Source organism: Pseudorasbora parva, chromosome 12 (genome assembly GCF_024679245.1).
Source record: "Pseudorasbora parva isolate DD20220531a chromosome 12, ASM2467924v1, whole genome shotgun sequence".
In the NCBI taxonomy this organism is placed as follows: Eukaryota; Metazoa; Chordata; class Actinopteri; order Cypriniformes; family Gobionidae; genus Pseudorasbora; species Pseudorasbora parva.
Window position 1 is genome coordinate 29,755,167 of NC_090183.1, and position 18,343 is coordinate 29,773,509.

The 18,343-nt window shown below is 36.1% G+C and overlaps 1 protein-coding gene across 1 annotated transcript in view; it reads right to left on the reverse strand.

Annotated features, from left to right (window-relative positions):
- ror1 (receptor tyrosine kinase-like orphan receptor 1) overlaps nt 1-18,343 on the reverse strand; it is a 148,867-nt gene that overhangs the window by 17,740 nt on the left and 112,784 nt on the right. The window contains exons 3-4 of the mRNA XM_067458419.1: nt 15,150-15,437; nt 13,464-13,500 (exon numbers count right to left, since the gene is read on the reverse strand). Coding sequence (XP_067314520.1) covers nt 13,464-13,500; nt 15,150-15,437 — 325 coding nt within the window. The remainder of the gene's footprint in view (nt 1-13,463; nt 13,501-15,149; nt 15,438-18,343) is intronic.

Below are 18,343 nucleotides of genomic sequence, written 5' to 3' on the forward strand. Positions count from 1 at the left end.
TATATATATATATATATATATATATGATGTTATTTATTTATTGAGATGTGTTTATGCCTTGAACATTTTAAATCAACTTATTTTCCCTTATATGTTTTCTCAGTTTAAACATTTGATATGTCATCTATGTTGTACTCTGAATAAAATATTGAAATTTGAAACTTCCAAATCATTGCATTCGGTTTTTATTTACAATTTGTACAGTTTCCCAACTTTTTTTGGAATCGGGTTTGTATTTAATGATGATTTATTAACAATATTAATAAGAAAAAGTGCAACTCAATTGGATTGAAATCAAATCATACTGTATCAGTAGCCAATGAGCTCGCTGTTCAGCCTTCAAATTCTTGGTCAGCATTTGCCGTAGCATTACAATGTCAAACACTTCAAGAGTTATGATAATATAGCAACAACAACAAAAACAATAACAACAATCATCATCATAATCACCAATCATCTTCAACGACAATATAATAAAGGGGAGAAACACTACATTATCTTGTCCATGCCATTATTTTAAATGTTAATATTTATATTAATGTTTAACTTGTTAAATAGTATGTGTACATAAATAACATAAATCAACGAAATCTAAGATTTTCCTGTAATCAAAATTGCCATCAAGCATCATGAAATGTCACTGGTATTAAAATGGTGATATCCTGACAGCTCTACATCTATCAACATCCGACAGAAGCCTGATTAGCTGAGCAATTAAATCTAGGATCTATGCTTTATCCCCCAGGAACCCAGAAGATTATCTGCCCCATCTCTTCCCTGATCATGTCACATCCCCTGAGTGTAACGCTGAGGCTCAGGCTCCAGTTTCTCAATTTAAAGGTCCACGTCCTGTGGGGTGCAACTGCTGTCGTTGAAACAAATAATCCGGAGATTGTCGGGCTTATGGTACGGGCGTATTATAACCCCCATAGATGATTTGCTTATACAATGTGCAGTTGAGTGATTTTCTAAACAAAAGAGGGCAGAAAGGTCAAGCTGTTAGGAGCCCATTAGGGCGAGAGGTGACAACATACATAGCAAAATAGTTCATGTTTGTTTTTCTATTCACTGAGCCACAATGTGTAGAGATCATTCAATAACAAACACAGCTGACTAGACGAGGTGTGACAACAAGTGATTAGGGGAAGTAAACAAAGAATGAACTGTGATAGCTGATAGTGTTATTTATTTGCACATGCTGTCTGCATTGCTTCAGCATCTGATACACTAAAGAAATGATGCCAACAAGGTATCAGCGCAAGACAATTTGCATGGTGCACTTCCCCATCTAGTTCACAATATTTCTGATATGATTATGATTATTGTGGTTGTCCCTCATTTAACAAGTTACTTAGGATTAAAACATAAAATAGAATAAAATTAAATTAAAAAGTAAATAAAATATTAAAAAATACTTTTGATCAGTGAAATCGGTGATTAGCACCTGGTTAAACTGCTGTGTAAAATAAATAAAATAAAACAATAAAAAAAATGAAACAAAATAAAATAAAACAAGTACAAAAAGAATAAAAATTAAAATACAAAATGAAACAAAACTAAATAAAACAAATGCAATAAATTAAATTAAATTAAATTAAATTAAATTAATAAAACATTAAAAAATACTTTATATAAATAGTTATGGTATTATTTCAGTGATTAGCGCCTAGTTAAACTGCTGTATACAATAAATAAAATAAATAAAATAAAATAAAATAAAATAAAATAAAATAAATAAAATTAAATAAATTAAATAAAATTAAATAAATAAACAAATCAAAACAAAACACAAACAAACAAAAAATGTAAATAAAAATAAAATAAAACATAAAAATACTTTATTTAAATAGTTATGGTAGTTTCTCAGTGATTAGCACCTGGTTAAACTGCTGTGTTAAATAAATAAAATAATTAAACAAACAAACAAATTAAATTAAAAATTAATAAACCATAAAAAATACTTTATTTAAATAGTTATGGTACTATTTCAGTGATTAGCGCCTGGTTAAACTGCTGTGCTTAGTGAATAAGAAGCATTTGTGCCGAATACTAAAGCGAGACTGATTCCGCACTCACTCAGTGTGTGCGCGTTTCAATAGATTTGGGTGTGATTGCATCTGCTTGTGCGAAATGTATCCAACTGAATCCTGACACCACTGTTATTTACTTCATATGTTATTGCGCTCTGCGTGAATCTTCTTTTGTCTGCCAAAAAAGCGACTGAAGTTCATGCTGTAATCAGCGTTGGCTCAAAGAATTGGCAAAGCACCACTAAACTGACAACATGACTCATATAATCACTAAGCAGAGTAAAGAACAACCTTTATCCAAGAAAGCTTCTCCACCATGTTTTGATATGTGCTTGCGATTTGTCACACCTTGTGATTTACAAAGACAAAGCCTATTGATCATAATGCAAACGCGGCTGTTTAGATGACAAGAACATGCAGGTTTAACACAGCCGGTGTGTTTTTATAGAGAGTGGGGAAGCTTGAGTAATTATGCATTACTCACGGTTAACTTCCAGGTGGAAAACACAATTACTCTGCGTAAACTGTGGAATATCAATAAATAATCTTACTGTACACAACTGGCTCTGCTTTCCTTATGCACGACCTATTTATCTCTGTCTATATCAACAGAACAAATCGTTATATGTTATATATATCATTAAACTATCTTCACTAAGACATTATTTCATAACATATGCATATCCAAGGCTGTAAAATGCATTAATACAAAAAGGAACTGGCGATGCAGGTAAAGGGTTATCCATCTGAGAGGGGCCCTGGGAATAAAGTTCATGCTCTCCCAATAAAAGCAAATTTACTGGCCCAATGTCCCTCTAAAAGTAATGGGAATGAGACATAACTTAAGAGAAGAGAGAAAGAAAGCGTTTCAGAGCTTTCATTCATATTTACAGTTGTGTGTCTAAACGTGCGCCCGCTGTAGCTCACATGGAAAAAAATCTAAACACTTTGGCTGCCAGACTTTGTTCATGGAAAATCTTGAAGAGAGGGTGCAGGGTAGGGCAGAGTCAAATGAAAAAGGAAAGGTAGAATACTGATAGAAGGAGAGACTGGAGATAATCTGAATACATAATATAAATTATAGAAAAGTACAAAATAGTACAAAATAATACTTTTTATTTTGTGAGGGTGCTTTACATGTCAGGGTCCACCACTAAACATGTCAAAATACCCACCAAGTCTCCAAAAAATTGAAAACTTAATAATATCAACCAATCAGTTGCATTGAGATTGCATATTTTCCAGTATTTCCTATGCATATACTGTTAAATCTACATAAAAATAAAACAATTATATATATTTTTTAAATGAGTGAACAAACAATGTACAGTTGACATCATAAAATATCATTAATGAGCTCATAAACTCATTCAAACAATACAGTCAAAGACTATATAAATATATGAACAAATTCCATATCATAACAATCACACACACGGTTTACTATGAAAAATGGGAACATGGGTAATGTCCTCATATGTCTCCCTCTCCTTGTAATACGATCATACCCATGTCATTATACACATTTGTGTCCTGATATTTGACACACATACACACACACACACACACATGCACACACACACACACACACACACACACACACACACACACACACACACACACACACACACACACACACACACACACACACACACACACACACACACACACACACACACACACACACACACACACACACACACACACACACACACGTCTGGTTCACTATCTTTGTGGGGACTCTCTTTAGACGTAATGGTTTTTATACCGTACAAACCGTATTTTCTATCCCCCTACTGCCCCTGCCCCTAAACTTACCCATCACAGGAAACATTCTGCATTTTTACATTCTAAAAAAAACTCATCCTGTATGATTTATAAGCCTTTTGAAAAGTGGGGACCGCTGGCTAGTCCCCACAATGTAGGTGATCTCAGCTTTTACTATCCTTATGGGGACATATGGTCCCAACAATGTAATAAGACAAGGGCACACACAAACACACACACACACACACACACACACACACACACACACACACACACACACACACACACACACACACACACACACACACACACACACACACACACACACACACACACACACACACACACCTCACAGGGACCAAAAAATGTCACCATACAAAGTATTTTGGATTTCTTTGTGGGGACATTTTGTCTTTATAACGTATGGTTTACTTGGACCACACACACGCTTATATATTATAAATATAAGATATTTCACAGGCCAAAAAATGTTACCCTTTATAGTTGTGTAGTTGTGTTTGATAGTCTATAAAATTGTTTAGAAACAACCTTCACGCATCCTTGCTGTGGTTAACTGAAATGCAAATATTATTGTCTGTGATGACCTAATATCAGCTGGCATATATTAACGGACCATTAAAATAAAGATAAACAGGCAGTCCACTGGCAGGACGGTGTGGTCTGCTGATGTAATTGAGTGGTAGAGGTTAATATGCCGTCATATGGGGTGCTGGGAAGGTATGCTGACCCACACTGCTTGCCCTCAGACTGAAAAAGAAGTTCTGACGAAAGGTCAGGCTCAAGTTACAGACTGCACCTCCGCCATAGAGTATACCAGGTTAAAGGTCATATACCAAGAGACTCATATTAAAGCTCCAATCTTCAGTCAATCAACACTTAGTTAAAAGAGCTCCATAACAAGCCAGAGATTTAGATCTTGACCGAGCCTGTGTTTGTTCACAATGGTGAGCTAGTTTTCTAGTTTTCAGGCTGCGCATATTTGGTGAGGTCAGCAGATAATTTTACACACTGGAATATGTAAATGTGGAATAAAAATGCTGTAAAAAGAAGATTTAACACTAACTACATTAAAATGCTGATAATGTCATCTTAGTGATATACCGGATTAGATCAGAATGCGAAATTAAACGGGTAATTAAAAGTGAAAATAGGTAATAAAGTCACATTGTGAGACACAAGTCACAATAGTTATAAAACCACAATCATATGATATAAAGTTGCTATCACAAGAAATAAAAGTAAAAACAGTGGTAGGTGGAAAACTAGCTTCCATAGATATATAGTGACCCGTTCTAAAGGTAATGTGTCCCATTAGATTAAAAATGTCTGTAAGAAAAAAAAAAAAAAAAAAAAAACATTAAGACCTATGACCTTGCAATAAATCTGAGCTGCTTTTACAAGTTCCGTAACTCAATGTGCCAACTCAGAACACTATACAAGCAGCTGCTTGTTACTTTCATAACTTTACACTTAAATTAATGTCCATAACAACACACCACAGTGACATGGTTCTGAAAGACCAAATACATCTTCAAAAGAATCAAGTATATTACATCAAGACTAAACAGCAGAACTTCAACATGAATCAAAGACTACAGATCAGAATTTATGAGAGCCCTTTGTTAAATCCTTGCTGAAATGGAGAGCTTTCTAAAACTGGAGCACTTGAATAGCTTTCAGAAGTATTATGGTAGTCGTTACTCAAAAAAAAAAAAAGACAAGGGGCCCCCATTTGGATGTGCTCCTTCAGACAATGCTGAGGCTTCTGGGATGTCTCCAGCACCCATACTCCAACAGCCCAGCCTTGAGCGAACAACGGCCTGGACTTTAAGATCAGTTTGATTCACCTTTTAGCAGGCCAGTTAAACAGAATTTGTAAAAAAAACAAAAAAAAAAGAAAAAAAAAAGCTGAGCATATCTTTTTAACTTACATTTTACTCTAGAAAAACTTTCTATTTCGGACAGCCGGGAGAATGTTAAACAGGCATGACAAGGCCTTGATGGTAATATTAATCTTTTCAAACAGAAAAAAAAGGGTTGCTATAAACAACCTTGAAGAAACGTACAGTTCAGGCGCCCACTATTAAAGAATTCTGATGACGTTTCATGGGAAACCAGAGCAGCACAACTGCATTGTGTACATTAGACTGACTCTTCATGCTAAAATCATAGTAGAGAACTCGTGTCTACAGTAATGATATTTTGATAGGGATAACCTTAACAGCTCTTCCAGCATGATTAATGTGCACCACTTTAACTGAAAGCAGCTCATTCACAGAGAGGCTAGTGATGGCAGATAGACATATAGCCTAACTAAAAACAAGAATTAGAAAACGTGCAAACTGTTGGGGGTTGTCATTTTCAAGGCCTTTAATTGAAAAAATTACAGCGCATTCAACATATTTGATATATTACATGCATTTCTTAAGAATCAAACATATGACCATGTCATTCCAAGCATTATGATATACCAGTTTAAGTTGAGGGATGTAGTTTCTGTGGCACTAGTGGCACTGCGCAATTACAAAAATAAAGCATATTCTCAATAACAATTTTGCAAATGTATTTCGTACATCGTGCCTCCCCCAGATCGCAAGTGCAAAAAGACGCAAACAGTCAAAGTAAATCTTACCCTACTGTTAATGAAATTTTGTTAGGCTACACAGTTTTCACAATCAGATGGATAGCCTAATCTTTATATAATTCAGATGGGCTACAGGTTATTTTTATATGTAGAAAAGTGTTTATTTTTAAATGTAATCGTTGGTACATTTGACCAGTATTTACTATACTTTCAGTACAAAAATTAAAATATGAAAATGATACAGTAAGGAAATTATTTTCAAATAAAACATTTTCTTTAACAAAACGCACAAAGTACATCTTGAAGGGGGGGGGGGGGCATCTTATAATCAGGGTCGTCTTATATTCGAAACAAAACTGTAATAGTAGTCAATGAATAGTTATGGGTGTCATGAACTGCCTTTTTTATTTTTTATATTGTTGTCTGAGGTCAACTAATGACGTTTGTGTGGTTTTTACATTCAAAAACATCATAACTAATAAGTAATAGGCTATTTTCTACACTGGTTTTGAGGCTGTCTTCTAAACGCTGGGTTTTGATGGCCGTGACGCACTGGAGACTTGGAAGTAAAGCCCACGGCTAGGATTGGATAAAATTAGCATATTTAACGAGCTTATGCTCTTGTCATATCTATGCCCCTGTCAGTTCAGTTCACATGAGGGAGGGATTGTTTTCAAAGCGGCAACCGGAATGATTCAAGTACGTCTTTATCAAGCAAACACGATTTATTTTTCATCCACCAGCGATTGATCTGACTATTATTTTTGTATTACATAGCCCGCACAATCATTTAATATAAGCTCGAACCGTGCGCGCACACACACGTGCGAGCACCCTTCAAATGTCAAGTGAAGAGGGAGAGAATAGCGCAGAACAAGAAAGGAATATTACGAGATTCTTCGGCCTGCCCCAGGACATTGGGCTTTGCAAACCCTGACCCATACATGTCTAAATTCAGCGTGCTAAAGTTAAAGGTATTTTCTGTTAGACACGTAAACATAAGCAAAACTATCTATAACAATGCAATACTATTATATATAAAAAACACGTTTTACTCACATAAGTGTGTTGCACAATTTCTCCTGTCGGATCTAATATAGAAGAAGAAACAGCGTTGTGTTTTAATCTCAATCCAGCACCACCTGAGATTCGTTTACAAACGATTCAGCAGTAAAATTAACATGTACATGTCTTCTCCACGTGAGCTGGAACTTCATTAAAAATAAAGTTCAAACACACATTCCTAATATTATGATCCGAAGGAAGCTTATGCAGCGGTTCTGGTTGTGGAAGGTTCTTCTACAACCAGAAATAGCGCAATATCTTGCTATTCTTCGGAATGTTTATTGCTGCTGGCTAGTGCAATCCGAACGGCTCCATGAGTCGGTGGGCGGCGCTACTAAATTAGGTGTGCTTATTTTTCTTTAGAGGCGGTATTTCATCAGTCGATGACGTCAAGCTGCGAACACACTCTTAGAAGAAAAGGTTCTATATAGAACCTTAAATGGTTCTATCAGCGCTACGTATTTGGAACCCCTAAACGTTTCTATATAGAAAAGGGTTTCTATATCAATTTGGGAAAAGGGTTCTTTCTTGTCAGTATAGAATCTTTTTAGCATAAAAGGTTCTTTGGAGTTGACTCTAAATGCTTTTTTTATTTTTTTTATTTTTTTATTTTACTTTTTTAGCATAAAAGGATCATTGGAGTTGACTCTAAATGCTTTTTTTATTTTATTTTTATTTTTTTACTTTTTTAGCATAAAAGGATCATTGGAGTTGACTCTAAATGCTTTTTTTAAAATGTATTTATGAACTCCAAAGAACCTTTTATGCTAAAAAGTTTCTATTATGACAAGAAAAAACCCTTTTGGCACTTAAAAAGGGTTCTATATAGAAACTTTTATGGGTTCAAAATACGTAGCGCTGATAGAACCTTTTAAGGTTCTATATAGAACCTTTTCTTCTAAGATCGTTTTCTGGACCTGGTGTCTATAAAAGCTTTTCTTTGACTAACAAGGACCTTTTCAGCTCTGAAACTTACAGGATATTCTTATATTACCATGAACTTTTATATATCAAAAGCTCAAGGGAAAGTTGATTTCTCAATTCATCACCCCTTTAAAGGGATACTTCAGCACTGGAAAGATGCATGTGTATTTAAACTGGGTCATTAATGTAGTAGAAATGTGAAAGTATAAAAGCACGATCATTCGAATATAACGGATTTCTACTGATACAAAGCTTAAGGCTAAATCACCGAAGTAACCCTTTAATGTAACAGAAGTCACAATTGTGAGATAGTAAAAAATAAAAAGACAAGTAACTGTGAGATAAAGTATGAAATAAATAAGAAATACAGTGACAGTTGTGAGGTATAAAAATCACAGTTGTGGGAAAGAAAACTTTGTGCAATTGTGAGAAACAAAACTGAGAATGGCTGTAAATTCTGAGCTATTAAAGAGCAACCAGTGATCAAACTGCTTTAATGAAGCAGATGAGATGTTGATTGATGAGATACTTATCAACAACACCCCAGCATCGACAGCATCAGCGGGCGAGAGAGCGAGCGAGCGAGTGAGGTGTGATGCTGTGATCTCTCTTCTACAGGATGGCTGACATTTGGGCCAGAACAACAGTGGCCATTGTTTCTCCTTTAAAGGTTCAGGCCCATTCCTCATCCATGGTGTTCGATTACCTCCTTTCCAGGTGGTCCACATAAAAAAGGCAATGTTAAAAGTGAGGGGCAGTGAAAAGGGGGAAGAAAACATATTGCATTTATTAAAAAGTCTATGAATAAGGTCTTCAGTGTGAGTAATCATGACGTGCAGCTGTGGTGAGCATCTGAGACGTGCAAGACACAACAGAGGACTGTATGTAGACGCTGCCCCTACCTGCTGTTTTAAGACCAGCTTACCTTATTTAAGCCCTTCCGTTTGCAAAAGATAAAGCCGAGTTAACCTCACATAACTGAATCAAAGCCAAATCCGCCCTCATCAAACAAACAACCACCCAACAACGTCCTCTGCCATAAAGGGCTCATGGGACTCCATTATGGTCAAACTTTTAAAGGGTTAGATCAGACAAAGATGAAAATCTGTCATCATTTATTCACCCTTATGTTGTTCAAGACCTGTATGACTTTCTTTCTTCTGAACATTTTAGTATAGAATCTTCTAATTCTTCTAAGATTCTAATTCTCGAATCTTCTAGGTTCTAATCTTTTAGTATAGAACCTTTTAGTATAGAATCTGTGGAACGACTTTATTCAGCATTGTCTTCTCTTCGGTGTTTGTTGTCAATCTGCAAACAAAGATTTGAACGTTATGAATCAGCGTATCAATTCAGAATTCGGATCACCAATGTCATGTGATTTCAGCAGTTTGGCAGTTTGACACACGATCCGAATTATGAATCAATACGCTGATTCATAGCCGTTCGAATCTTTGTTTGCGACAATGCTGAATAAAGTCATAGTTTTTGTTATTTTTGGACCAAAATGTATTTTCGATGCTTCAAGAGACTAACTAACCAACTGATGTCACATATGGACTACTTTGATGATGTTTTTATTACCTTTCTGGAAAGGGATAGTATACCGTACATAAATTCAACGGAGGAACAGAAAGCTCTCGGACTAAATATAAAATATTTTAAACTGTGTTCCGAAGATGAACGGAGGTCTTACGTGTGTCGAACAACATTAGGGTAAGTGATTATGGACAGCATTTTCATTTTTGTGTGAACTAACCCTGTAAGATTTTAGAGTACTCTAAAATGTAATGAAGAAACATGCATTTTCTGTATAGCTGCTTTGAAAAAATACGTATTGTGAAATGCACTATTCAAATAAATGTGAATTGAATGTGAATCCCTGTCTATTCATTGACCTTTTGCCCTTCAGACATCAATACCCCTCCCCACTTTCTCTCATATTTCCTCTCTTCCCCACAACAAGGCCAGCTCAAGACCAGCTGTGGCTAGTTCAGTTTTCAGTCTAAGCATTAACACCAGTCCTCCAAACATACCTCTGCTCTGGTGTTCATTAAAGGAAGAGTTTCATTAGAGTCCCAGCCACAACATGTCACCAGGGACACTATCACCCTACACCCTCTTTACCAGGTACCTCTCACCAACTCACACCTTGACACTTTTCCGGGGGAAAAAAGAAGGCACATAAAGGAGAAAGAGAGCAAAGAAGACAGACAGCGTACTGACCCTTTCCCCCTTGATGGGAGCTGACAGGATGACTTTCTTTGATGATGACACTAATGATTACCAACAGGCCAACATATGGCTCAAAGGGATCTCTGTGCACCTCAATGCAGGCAGCGCAATGACGGCAGCAAGCTCAAAACTAGCCGTGCTGCCGCCTGTACGGGGCTTAGAGGCACAGAGGCGGGTTTTGTGGACTTTAATCAATATTAATGTGATTTGGAGCACGGCCAGCCATGTCAAACGGTCAGAGGTTCATTCTTTGATTTGGATGGAGACTATCCACAGTACTGAGAAATTAAATCTGCAGCACTTTGAGATTTGTAAATATAAACCATGGGACTGTTTACTTAACATAATATGAGAAGATGCTAGTGAGGGCAAAAACAAAGTACTTGACTTGCACTGAATTGAAAGTATTACAGGGATCTAAAAACCATATGCTATCATAAATCTATAAAATAAATACCTATGCTCCAATGCAAAATGGCTGCAGTAGGTGTTGAAGCCTGCAGCATGGAAATATGTTAAGATTAAAAAAGAAACACAAAGGCAGGGTATTAATGTACTGTCTGAAATCTGAGTGGGCTGAAACAGAAACATGTGGTGTGCCTGGTCGTACATTTTAGCACAAACAGGTGCTGGCTGATTTTAATGAAGTTAGACATACAAATGCTACAGTTCCTACAACCTTAAACAAGACACATGCAAGCAGCATGGACAATATCTTCATTTGTCTTTGCTGACCTAGAACTGACCTGCTAAAGTCTCCGGACCGCTCTCTCTTACCGTAAAACTATAAATCAGAAATTTACAGAACACTCTTTAATTACCATAACATCTGCAATGAACTATTAGAATTGCAGTGTAGCTTTCATTGTAGTTTTTCCATCTCAATTCCAATATAAAACTTGTTTGCGAAAACAGGGACAAATTAAATACCAATAAAAATACGACAAATCGATTACAGAATTTAATTATATATATATATATATATATATATATATATATATATATATATATATATATATATATATATATAAAATATAATATAAAAGACTGACATTATATATAAACAGCGTATATGTGTGTGTGTATATATACATATATATACATATATATATATATATATATATATATATATATATATATATATATATATATATATATTTATATATATATATATATATTTATATATATATATATATATATATATATATATATATATATATATATATATATATATATATATATATATATATATATAAACACACACACAAACATATACATATACATATATACATCGATCAGGCATAAGATTATGACAGTTGAAGTGAATAACAGTTTACCATGGCACCTGTTAGTGGGTGGGATATATTAGGCAGCAAGTGAAATTTTGTCCTCCAAGTTGATGTGTTAGAAGCAGGAAAAATGGGCACGAATAAGGATTTGAATGAGTTTGACAAAGGCCAAATTGTGATGGCTAGACGACAGACGTCATTGCAAATCCAAAACTGCAGCTCTTGTGGGGTGTTCCCGGTCTGCCGTGCTCAGTATCTATCAAAAGTGGTCCAAGAAAGGAACAGCAGCAAACCGGCGACAGGGTCATGGGCGGCCAAGGCTCATTGATGCACATGGGGGGAGAAGGCTGGCCCATGTGATCCAATCAAACAGACAAGCTACTCTTGCTCAATAATTTAATGCTGGTTCTGATAGAAAGGTTTCAGAATACACAGTACATCACATCTTGTTGTCTAGTGGGCTGCATAGCCACAGACCAGTCAGGATGCCCCTGCTTCCAATCACTTCCATGGCCAAAAGTTTATAAAATCAAGCACCTAGGCATGCAGATTGCTAAAAGCATTTATGAAAAAATGGGTCGCTCTCAGGAGCTCAGTGAATTTAAGCGAGGTACCGTGATAGGTTGACACCTGTGGAACAAGTTAATTTTTGAAATTTCCTCACTACTAAATATTCTACGGTCAACTGTTAGTTGTATTATAACAAAGTGGAAGCAATTGGGAACAACAGCAACTCAGCCACGAAATGGTCACAGAGAGGGGTCAGCGCATGCAGCACAGTGCACAGAAGTCAGCAACTTTCTGCAGAGTCAATAGCTAAAGACCTCTAAACTTCTTGTGGCCTTCAGATTAGCTCAAGAACAGTGTGTAGAGAGCTTCATGGAATGGGTTTCCATGCCCGAGAAGCTGCATCCAAGCCTTACATCACCAAGTGAAATGGAAAGCGTCGGATGCAGTGGTGTAAAGCACGCTGCCACTGGACTCAGCAGTGGAGAAGTGTTCTCTGGAGTGACGAATCATGCTTCTTTATCTGGCAATCTGATGGACAAGTCTGGGTTTGGCGGTTGCCAGAAGAATGGTACTTGCCTGACTGTACTTTGCCAAGTGTAACGTTTGGTGGAGGGGGGATTATGGTGTGGGGGTTGTTTTTCAGGGGTTGGGCTTTGTCCCTTAGTTCTAGTGAAAGGAAATTTTAATGCTTCAGCATACCAAGACATTTTGGACAATTTCGTGCTCCTCGTGCTCACAGATTAAGAATGGAATGCCATTAAAGTTCATGTGCATGTAAAACCAGCCGTCCCAAAACTTTTGCCAATATAGTCTATATAGGGCTAGTCTAACGTTTACCTGTTGTCAGTACAACATATAATTCCTTTCTTTGCACGTCTATATCATCCACGCATTAACACATAAACAAACAGCTCTTAAAGGAGCAATTCAATAATTTGTCTACCCAAAAGTCGGGGGACTTTGCTCTTGTATATTCAATGACAGATAATAGAGGATTTTAGATGGGATACAGCACAGAGAAAAGGAAAATGGACTTACGGTGAAGGCCTTCCAGGCAGAGGGGTGGGAGCAGGATCTGGAAGAAAGAGAGAGTGGGGCTTTTAACAACATACTAGAAACAAATCGCCCACAAAGAAGCATAACACATGCGGCCAATATGGCTCTTTGGCATCATGAAGTAGAGAATAACTACAGTGATCTCATCAGACCATACAGAGTTTCTTGAGATTTTTGCTGTAAAGGTCTGAGGACAGTAAAGTGCTACACCTATATGGATGCATTATAAACCACATTTATAGCCTATCGCTTCAGGACAATTACAAGAGTTTTCATTCCAAATGGAGGGACCACAACTTTGAAACAGGTCCAATCCTTAAATATCTTTTTAATATCTCAACTGTTTCTTCTAGATAGCAATGATATTACTTAATTTTTACTGTTTTTCTTCATACAACTTAATTTCTTCATACAATCTACAACAACAACAGCAGCAGCAACAACAAAAAACACAAGGTGCGTCCGAAATCCCATACTGAGTAGGTACTACTTTCAATCCAGAATGAATTTAGCAACTGTTAAAAAAGTATGTTTTATATAGTTTGAAGGGTCATCCAATTAGTATTCGTATACTGCTCTTTTACTGCCTACTGTTTACTACTGTTTTTTGCCTCCTAAATAGGTATAATCAGAAGCATTTTTTTTAACACAATCTCATGGCAATTCGCAACGGTTTTACATTTTGTCGAAATGTTAGCTAATTCGTATACATTTGTTTCGTGTTATATGTCTGTTTTCATACAGTCTGCTTACACCCCAGTGACGGTTATGTTTAGAGTTTGGGTTAGGGGTGGTTTTCGTATGATTCTTATGAATTTGCCACCTCATAAAACAGTTACGTTTTCCCATGAGAATAGGTTGTTCTTTTACATCTTACAGAAGACATAAACATGACACGAGAGTGAGTAAAATGCAAATCCAATGCCAGGAACAGGGTTAACACAATCCAGCTAATGTTAGAATTTGGTGTTTGCTGCATTTGTTTAAGTTTAAGGAGAAACATCTGATACAACAACTGATACTTAAAAAAACAACAACAAAGGACCTCCTGTGCAGTGTTGGGTAAGTTACTCTAAAAAAGTAATTAATTACTAGTTACTAATTACATCTTCAATAGTGTAATTAGATTACTGTGCAAATTACTCTCTCCAAAAAGTATTTAATTACTTATTACAAATTACTTTCCAAATCCTAAATCAACCTTGAGTTTTAAGCAATTCAAGGTTAGATATGAAACGGCTCTTTTGATTCATTCAAATATGTAATATAAAACTTCATCAATTATTCTTATTAACTGACCAATGTATTACAAATGAAGGATACGTAAAATTATGCAATTTAAAGTTAGACTTTAAATTTTAATGTCATCTCCACTATTGTATTATAGATAATCATTCTACAGTCTTTACACAGACTTTAGTTCAATTACTTGTGAAGTAACTATAATTAAATTACACAAAAAATGAGAGTAATCCCTTACTTTACTTTTTCAAGGGAAAAGTAATTAAATTACAGTAACTAATTAACCTAGTAACTAGTTACACCCAACACAGCTCCTGTGCTATTAAAGATGTTCCTCTGAGATGGGATGCGTTTAGAAATGTTTTCTGCATCATCAGTCATCCGATTAGGAAATCATCCATATCGCTAAATTACAAAAACACTCACCAAACTTGACAAACAGGATTCCTGTGGTAGATACTGTGCCATAGGTGCTGGTAGCCACACACTGAAAGTAGCCGGTGTCCGTGGTGTCCAGGTTTCGGATTCTTAGGCGCGAGCCATACGGAGTGGGCCTGTAAGAGACACGGCGCGGTTCCGGGACCACAGGAGCATCGTTTTTAAGCCAGCGGACTGTGGGTGGTGGATTCCCTGAAACGTGGCAATGTAACTCAGCTGTCTGTCCGAGGGAGGTAGTGATATTATTCATCGGTGCATCCAGCCTTAGAAAGTGATCTGAAAGGAAAAGACAGAAAAGTTATTGAAAACGTACAATGTAGCTAACTCAATCAAAATGACCCAAAGGGAATATCGTTGAAAAAGTGTCATGCGGCTTTGGTACAACATGAGGGTGAGTAATAATGACAGAACGAATCCTTTAAACTGTCATTATTTGATGTGTAGTAAATCAAGAATTTTTCCAAGAGGGTTTTCTTAGTGTGTGTGGGTATTTGTAACTGTATATGCACATACAATGCGCAACAAACCTCTAAGTTGCCGGTTAGGAATTCTTTACATGATATTTAGCGGTTGCCACTAGGTGGTAAATCATTAGTTTGTCTCATTTTGGGGTGGATAGAGCCAGAGGGGACAGAAGAACCTCTTGAAGCTTCTGGAAACTTCTGTCTCCAGAAAATCTGTCTTGCCAGGCCTACAGCTAACTTTGATAAGGGGCCAGCAAAAACATGACAACCCCTAATATTTCATGAGTGGTGGGAGGGAAATAAAAGCACTTGTAGTGAGCTCAGCAGATCTGACCCATTCTGGTCTGAGTAGGGCCACAGAGGGGAACGTATGTAGTAACACTTCAAATCTATGGGAAACTTACACAGACAGTATGTTGAAACACTTTGTGGTAAAGGACCAAAACCAGAATTGGGTTATAGTAGATATGCAATAGTATGTGTATGCACTTGTGAAAACAGTTTGATCTTATTAGTATTAGTAACGTGTGGTTTAAACACAAATCCATTTTTGTACATTTGGATAGAGGCTGAAATATGCAGTGTAAAAAAGCTCTTTCAAGCAGCTTTTATTGTATTTAAGATATATGAGATTTCAAACGTTCATTTAACACCGTAAACATTTCACATACCTAATTTAGCATTATAATGTTTCGTTTGGGTCTGTGTGATTTCTAAAGACTGGACTGACAAAAATTGAGACAGCACAAACCAGTAAATGAATGAAACGCACTAATGTCACATCATAAAACAACAACGTTACATTTATATTTTATACTTGCCAAGGTTGCACTGTACTGTATATACTAATAATATAGTAAATGGTTTAGATGATGACATTGTACATTGATTTTGTACATTTCAGTCTCTGTCGAAACATAAAAATAAAATAAAAATGTATACACTTGGCATATAAATGCCAATGAATACTAATGAGATCATATTGGCGAAAAACAGACAGTCAAAGTTGTTCCATGAAAATAATTTTAACCTCTGTAGAGTTCCCTGGGACTTCCTGTGGAGTCATATGATCGGTTTGGCAGACAAGCTCTGACAGGCTCTTGATGGCATCCTGACAAGCCCTACTTGTGCAGCCAAGAAGCAAAGAGTGAAAGTAAACTTTTCCTCTCACTCAGCGCGGATTTACTGTGAGCATATCGTACATACAGTCCAACAATCTGTCAATACTTACTCATGATTAAAAGAGTCTAATACACTAGGGCATTGTGCAGTGAATCTAATTACCGCTAGCTAACTAACTAACTAACTAGTGCAAAAGTGGAGTTTTGTAAGTAATATTACATTTTATACTTAGTCAATGATTATCCATAGTCAGTAGTTTTCATATTGTACTGTTGTTTCTGATTCATTTATGCCATTCATCATACTTCATGAGATGAGTAGTTCATTTATATGGAAGCCCATCCGCCCCTAAATAAAAAAAATTAAAAAGAGTAATTGTCACTTCTCACAATTGTGAGTTATAAAGTCAGAATTCTGAGATATAAAGTCGCAATTGTGTTATATAAAGTCACAATTCTGACTGAGAAAACAATTCTGAATTTTTCTCACAATTGCGACTTATAAAGTCAGATTCTGTGATATAAAGTCAGAATTCTGAGATATAAAGTCGCAATTGCATGATATAAAGTCAGAATTTTGACTTTATTTCTCAGTCAGAATTGTGACTTTATATAACACAATTGCAACTTAATATCTCATAATTCTGACTTTATATCACAGAATCTGACTTTATAAGTCGCAATTGTGAGAAAAATTCAGAATTGTGACTTTATATCACGCAATTGTGAGTTTTTATCTCAGAATTCTGACTTTATAACTCGCAATTATAAGAAAAAAAGTCAGAATTCTGAGATAAAAAGACGCAGTTACTGTTTTTATTTTTTTATTTAGTGGCGGAAATGGGCTTCCATACATTTCAGATTTTCAAATAATTATTATAATTTTTGTTGTTGCTCAAAATCAAATGTTGTAATGTTAATATTTATTTTGGTGCAGTTAAGGTTCAAGGCATATAACTCACTACTCAATAATTTTCTGCAATACCCATGAAGAAATAAATATATTTTCAAAGCCAAGGCCATCTAAAAAGTTGTTCAGTTATGCACTACAAATCTGTGAAGCAGTGGAAATTGTCTGTGAATCTTTGATGCATGATATGATAAATCACCATAATGGTCAAACTGTGAAATACAAACTGTTGGCTGAAATGTCAAGCCACATTAATACACTTAAATGGACAGGAAGAAAATTCTGCCATCATTTACTTGTCCTCAAGTTGTTTCCTCTGCTGAACACACAAAAAAAGATATTTTGAAGAATATGAGTAACCAAACAGTTGATGGGTTACCGACATTCTTCAAAATATCTTCCTTTGTGTTCAGCAGAAGAAAGATATATACAGGAAGGATTGGGACAACTTGAGGTTGAATAAATTATGCCAGAGTTTTCAACTATCCCTTTAAGTCTGCGGTTAGTAACACAAGTTCCCCTTCTCCATCTTCAAACTCAGTAGCATCTTCTCACAGGAGACCAGACTATGGTGCAATGAAAGGAATGTGACTTTGACGAGAAAATTAATAAAAGTATATTGAGTAGGAGCCATGAGTGTGCCCCCCCAGGGTTACAGGCAGGGTAAGCAGCCGCAGGGCCCACAGC